Source organism: Elephas maximus, chromosome 10, assembly GCF_024166365.1.
Source record: "Elephas maximus indicus isolate mEleMax1 chromosome 10, mEleMax1 primary haplotype, whole genome shotgun sequence".
Lineage (NCBI taxonomy): Eukaryota > Metazoa > Chordata > Mammalia > Proboscidea > Elephantidae > Elephas > Elephas maximus.
Genome location: NC_064828.1, coordinates 25270408 through 25277780, shown reverse-complemented (window position 1 = coordinate 25277780; position 7373 = coordinate 25270408). Strand labels below are relative to the sequence as shown.

The window sequence follows — 7373 nt, the reverse complement described above, 5'->3', positions numbered from 1 at the left end:
TTTAGTCTACACGAATTTTTTTTTTTTTTTTTTATGCAAGAGAGGTGGGAAATAAACTTTGCTTTTATCTAAGCAAACAGCTTTCTTTGTCACAATTGAGATGTGGTCATGATTATAATGACAAATACAGCAGAAATGACTTTCCAAAGGATATTGCTTATAAGCTAGATTTAGAGATCCTGTTCTCTGGGAGGTGAGAAGTTTTGACTGTATCACCTACCTCTCAGAGGTAATGGAAAATGATGTTAATTTCAAATTCACTGGAGAACATTGAAGGACTCACAGGAATAAAAAAAAGATTATCAGCCTCTACACTATTAACGCTCTCTTCTTTGTCTTTACAGGTCATCCCAGACCAAGCCATATGATGGATTCCATGGAACAATTCAATCAGTCCCAAGTGTCAGAATTCATTTTGCTGGGACTGATCAGCTCCCAAAATACACAGTTCCTTCTCTTTGCACTCTTCTCAGTTACCTATGTGATCACTGTTTTGGGAAACCTTCTCATTGTGGTCACAGTGTTTTATACCCCATACCTGAACACCCCCATGTACTTTCTCCTTGGGAACCTCTCTTTTGTGGATATGACTCTTGCTTCTTTCGCCACCCCGAAGATGATTTTGAACTTGGTAAAAAAGCATAAGACCATTTCCTTTGCTGGATGTTTCACTCAGATCTTTCTCCTTCACTTCCTGGGTGGGGTTGAAATGGTACTGCTGGTCTCCATGTCATATGACAGATATGTGGCCATTTGTAAGCCTCTGCACTACACTGCCATCATGAACAAGAGGGTATGCATTTTGCTGGTAGTGACTTCATGGTTCTCAGGTCTTCTTCACTCAGGGCTTCAGATACCCTTTGTTGTGAATTTGCCTTTCTGTGGTCCCAATGTGGTAGACAGCATTTTCTGTGATCTGCCTCTGGTTACTAAGCTTGCCTGCATAGATACCTATGTTGTACAGATAGTCATTGTTGCCAACAGTGGAATGATCTCCCTGAGCTGTTTCTTTATTTTGCTTATCTCCTACAGTCTGATCCTCATTACCATTAGGAGCCACTCTTCTGTTGGGCAGTCCAAAGCCCGTTCCACACTGACTGCCCACATCACAGTGGTGATTCTCTTCTTTGGCCCATGCATCTTCATATATATCTGGCCTTTCAGCAACCACTCTGTGGATAAGTTTCTTGCTGTGTTTTATACCATTGTCACCCCCATCTTGAATCCAATAATCTACACTCTGAGAAACAAACAAATGAAGGCTGCCATGAAGAAACTCTGGGGTTCTTTTGTGAGTTCTAGACAAGATACTTAGGTTTAAAATATAATTCAGAAGGAAACAGAATATTTTTAAAGTTTTTAAAGATTACTTATAAAATTCCAGTTATTGTATCCATGTAGAAAGCCAAGTACAAAAGAGCAAGATTTTAAAAACCAGCCATATAAGGATATTTTGAATATAGTACTAACTAAAAGTAAATAATTTTTTTTTGGATTTTTAAAGTGATATTGTCTGAATTATAAAAATCATCAACCACAGACTCACTTGTCCTTCAGAAGAGCTAGTAAAGACATGCTCTATTAAGGTATTAAAATGACATTGCTTGAGATGAGGAGCCATGATGGCAGAATAGACAGACGTTTCTGACAAGCCCTCTTTACAACAAAGACTCAAAAAAACTATAAAAGTGTATATTTATGACAAGCTAGGAGCCCTGAGCATCAAAAGCAAGCTTAGAAAACCAACTAGGGGCAAGGGGAGGAAGAAATGGTTCAGAAGTGGAGATGAGTTACTGGACCTGAATTTCCAGGATACCTTCGGCACTATTCCCGGGAGTAGCTGCGGCAGGCTGGTACTAATGTTCTGCAGCAGTTTCCTCAGGGATAAGCAGCCAGCCACACAGCCTAATCATATGTCCGGAACCAGAAATGTACTTGTGTATATTTTACCATGCCCCCCGGCTCCCAAGCTGGCCTCAGCATCTGACTTCCCTGAGCCTGAGATAGGCGCTGTTGAGCACCTAGAGCCAAACTCCTGGCCTTGGAGAAGGAATAAATTTGCAGTTGGGGGAAAAGATAATTTGCCAGCTCCACTAACCAGGGGATCTCAGGACAGAAGCGGCTCCTGTCCAGGCATAAACAGTTCATGGACTTCGAGTACCTTTCCCCTCTGCATGGACTTGTGTGGACCTATTTCAGGAGAATAGGCCCTTGTTGGTGGACTCCAACCATTTCAGCTGTGTGGCAGAGAGGAGGGTGTTTGATGTTTGACATTGCTTTGCCTATTAAACATGGTCCTCACCTACCCACATCAGGGGCCTAAAGACTAGTGGCTCCACTCAAGTCACTCAGCCACCCGTGGCAGGGGTCCAAGGATAACTGGTACCTCCCAGTCCTTACAACCTAAAAAATTGGGTGCCCATGGTCTGTCTACAGAAACCACCCACTTGTACTCTCTAGGGAACAGGGACACACTTTCCTCAGACATATAGGGGATGATGCTCAGCCCCCAGCCTTGTTTAGAGTGTGGCTCCCTGCTGTAACCAGATACTGGTACTACATCAATCATCCCTGCCCCTTTAAGACTGTAGGACAGAGACTGTACCACACACTTGATGATCAGCTAGCTGAATTCATATAAGAAAAGTGAATGGACTCCTAGACTGATTAACTGATAATAGTTCTACCCATCTGAGGACAGGATGTCAGAGCTCCAAAGGTTAAAATAATCAAGCTAGCTCACTCAAGCAACCCATATGGGCATATCAAAACAAAGCAAACCAAGAAGCTATGACGCAGTAAGCAAGCATAAAATAAACTAATACAATAACTTATAGATGGCTCAGAGACAACAGTCAATATCAAGTCAAATAAAGAAACAGACCATGATCGCCTCAACAAGCTCTCAAAACAAAGAATTAAAGATCTTTTAGATGAAAGTGCATTCCTAGAATTACCAGAGGCAGAATACAAAAGATTAATATACAGAACCCTTCAAGACGTCAGGAAGGGAATGAGGCAATATGCAGAACAAGCCAAGGAAGACACAGATAAAGCAATGGCAAAAAAATTAAAAAGATTATTCAGGAGCATAATGAAAAATTTAATAAGCTGGAAAAATCTGTAGACAGACAGCAATCAGAAATTCAGAAGATTAACAATAAAATTACAGAAGTAGACAACTCAATAAAAACTCAGAGGAGCAGAATTGAGCAAGTGGAAGGCAGAATTCTGAACTTGAAGATAAAGTGCTTGGCACTAATATATTTGAAGAAAAGTCAGATAAAAGCATTAAAAAAATGAAGAAACCTTAAGAATCATGTGGGAATCTATCAAGAGAAATAACCTACAAGTGGTTGGAGTACCAGAACAGGAGGGATAACAGAAAATACAGAGAGAATTGTTGAAGACTTGTTGACAGAAAACTTTCCTGATATCATGAAAGATGAGAAGATATCTATCCAAGATACTTATTGACCTCCACATAAGGTAGATGTTTAAAAAAAATCACCAAGACATATTGTAATCAAACTTGCCAAAACCAAAGATAAAGAGAGAATTTTAAGAGCAGCTAGCGATAAATGAAAAGTCACCTACAAAGGAGAGCCAATAAGAACAAGCTCGGACTACTCGACAGAAACCATGCTGGCAAGGAGGCAATGGGAAGACTTATATAAAAAATTGAAGGAAAAAAATTGCCAGCCATGAATCATATATCCATCAAAACTGTCTCTCAGGTAGGAAGGTGAAATTGGGACATTTCCAGATAAACAGAAGTTTAGGGAATTTGTAAAAACCAAATCAAAACTACAAGAAATATTAAAGGGAGTTCTTTGGTTAGAAAATCAATAATAGTAAGTAGCATCCCAAGACTAAAACACTGGGCAGAGCAATCAGAAGTCAACCAAGATAGGGAAATCAAAAAAAAAAAAAAAATCAAGATTTAAAAAATGCTCAAAACAGGGTAACATCAATGTTATTATTTAAAAGAAGATGACATTAAAACAATAAAGAGGGACTAAGAAATGTAGTCATAGATCTTCCAAGTGGAAAGGAAGATAAGGTGATACAAAAAAAAAAAATAACAGTTAGGTTTAAATTTAGAAAAATAGGGGTAAATAAAAGGTAACCACAAAGGAGACAAACTATCCTACTCATCAAAATAAAATACAAGAAATAGAGACTCAACGGAAACAATATCAGCAACAATGAATATGAGGAAAGGACAATATATAATCTACTCTGCACATAAAATTAAGTGGGAAAAAAAACTGTCAACAGCGCACAAAAAAGATATCAAAATGATAGCATTAAATTCATACCTATCCATAATTACGCTGAACGTAAGTGGACTAAGTGCACCAATAAAGAGAGTGGCAGAATGAATTAAAAAAGAAGATCTGCCTATGTGCTGCCTACAAGAGACAAACCTTGGACTTAGAGACATAAACAAACTAAAACTCAAAGGATGGAAAAAATATATCAAGCAAACAACAATCAAAAAAGAGCAGGAGTGGCAATATTAATTTCTCACAAAATAGACTTTAAAGTTAAGTCCATCAGAAAGGATAAGGAAGGACACCATATAATGATTAAAGGGACAATACACCAAGAAGATATAACCATATTAAATATTTATGCAACCAATGACAGAGCTGCAAGATACATAAAACAAACTCTCTCAGCATTGAAAAGTGAGATAGACAGCTCCACGATAATAGTAGGAGACTTCAACACACCACTTTTGGTGAAGGACAGGACATCCAGAAAGAAGCTCAATAAAGATACGGAAGATCTAAATGCCACAATTAACCAAACTGACCTCATAGACATATAGAACACTCCACCCAACAGCAACCAAGTATACTTTCTTTTCTAGTGCACGTGGAACATTCTCTAGGATAGACCACATACTAGGTCATAAAGCAAGCTTTAGCAGAATTCAAAATATTTGAAATATTACAAAGCATCTTCTCTGACCGTAAGGCCATAAAAGTGGAAATCAATAACAGAAAAAGCAGGGAAAAGAAATCAAACACTTGGAAACTGAACAATACCCTGCTCGAAAATGACTGGATTATAGAAGACATTAAGGATGGAATAGAGAAATCCAGAGAATCCAATGAGAATGAAAACACCTCTTATCATAACCTTCGGGACACAGCGAAACAGTGCTCAGAGGTCAATTTGTAACACTAAATGCGCACACACAAAAAGAAGGACAAAAATCAAAGAATTATCTCTACAACTTGAACAAACAGAGAGCAACAAAAGAAACCCAACAGGTAACAAAAAATAAATAATAAAAATCAGAGCAGAACTAAATGAAACAGAAAAACAATTGAAAGAATTAACAAGATAAAAGCTGGTTTTTTGAAAAAATCAACAAAATTGATAAACCATTGGCCAAACTGGCAAAAGAAAAAAAGGAAAGGAAGCAAATAACCCAAATAAGAAATGAGGTGGGCAATATTACAACAGACCCAACTGAATTTAAAAGAATCATATCAGATTACTATGAAAAACTGTACTCTAACAAATTTGAAAACCCAGAAGAAGTGGATGAATTTCTAGAAACACACTATCTACCTAAACTAACACAAACAGAGGCAGAACAACTAAACAGACCCATAACAAAAGAAGAGATTGAAAAAGTAATCAAAAAACTCCCAACAGAAGAAAAGGCCTGGCCCGGACATCTTCAGTGCAGAGTTCTACCAAACTTTCAGAGGAGTTAACGCCACTACTACTAAAGGTATTTCAGAGCATAGAAAAGGGACGGAATACTCCCGAACTCATTCTATGAAGACTGCATATCCCTGACACCAAAACTAGGTAAGGACACGACAAAAAAAAAAAAAAAAATAACTGCTTTTGTACCACCTAGTGATACCGGTACCATTTATCACACTAGAGGATGATCCCAAGAGACAGAGACCACCTCCACAATTTTTTTAAATCTCCGTATGCCTCATCATGAATCTTAATTTCATTTTTCACAGCCAAGAATCAAAATTGTCCTACTGCCAGCTGAAGACAAGAGAGAGAAGAAAGCAAGTCGTTAACTCTAGAACATCGTCAATCTGCCTATTGGATCTAATTTCATCTGTCATATCCAAACTATCATTAAGGTTAAAGCACCAAATCACCACTAAACACTTTGTAGACCTGAAGCATTATCCCGTAACAGACAGAATTCCTGGTAGAATTACCTAGTAAGAATGGCCAGGGTTCCCAGCACTGATTAGACACGAACTAACACTAACAGAAACTATATTAGGAAGTCCTCAAGGTGGGGTGTGTATATGTTATTGACTTGTTCCTTCTTACGGTGCTATGAAATTAGAAGACTCCTGTCCTTCTAGATATTTTTTTTCCATCTGAAGTCATTTCCTGTTACTGCTTCTGAACTGGTAAGCAGAAGAGACATTGCTAACACAGTAAGGCCAATAGATTGTCTTGTTATGTCTCCAGCAAATTAGCAATTATTAAATGAATTTGTTATAATCAGTCATGGAAAGGCACAGTCTCAGGTTTGTGAAAATGGGCTAAATATGGACTAAAAATAGAATTAAATTCAGACTTATGAAAACTGGTGAGATAATTTGTATCACGTTTCTTTCTAGTACAGAGTCATGCATACAGCAGAGACGCAATAGGTGATTGCACTTGTTACCATTGAGGCAAGAATTTGAGCCTTTATTACATGCCAGACACTTCACTACATGCTAAGATAACAATGATGAGTTGCTGAAAGAATTCAGAATTTTGGGCTAAGGACAAAAATATGTATAAATAACTCAACTACAGGTTACAAGGACAGTACTATAGGATGACACAGGAGAATAGCATAAATTCTGACTCGGTTTGCTAGAAATGGCTCCACCAAAAATATATTGTTTTATTTACAAATTAAAGGGGAGTAGGCGTTAGAGAAACAACAGGATGATCCACCAGGTGCTCCTTGGAAACCCTACAGGGCAGTTCTACTCTGTCCGATAGGGTCGCCATGAGTCAATACTGAGTTGACGGCAACGGGTTTTTTTTTTTTCTTTTTTTGATGCATCGATTGAGATACATGTGTTTATTTTTAATAGGAAGTTAAATTTCCTGAAGCTATCCTCTCTAGAACCCTTTGAGAGGACAAATAGGCTACCGCTAAAGTAGAACCATTAAAACAGCAATTCTCAAAAACCCATATTCCTTTAAGAAAATCTAAGCATTTCATACCCAAATAGACACTCCCTAGCCAAATCCAGGAGAGAAACTGTTAGAGCTACAGTTGCTAATCTGAGAGCTTTTGCTGAGATGCTATGAAAACTAGAAGTGGGAAAATACTAGTGTATGCTACGTGAAGAATATATAGACTGTCA

The 7373-nt window shown here is 38.0% G+C and overlaps 1 protein-coding gene across 1 annotated transcript; it reads left to right on the top strand.

Moving 5' to 3' along the window:
- The first annotated feature begins 313 nt into the window (after positions 1 to 313).
- On the top strand, positions 314 to 1315 carry LOC126084199 (olfactory receptor 4K17). The gene has a single exon (XM_049898519.1). The coding sequence runs from the start codon at positions 365 to 367 to the stop codon at positions 1313 to 1315; it is 951 nt and encodes a 316-aa protein (XP_049754476.1). The 5' UTR covers positions 314 to 364.
- Positions 1316 to 7373: the final 6058 nt, after the last annotated feature.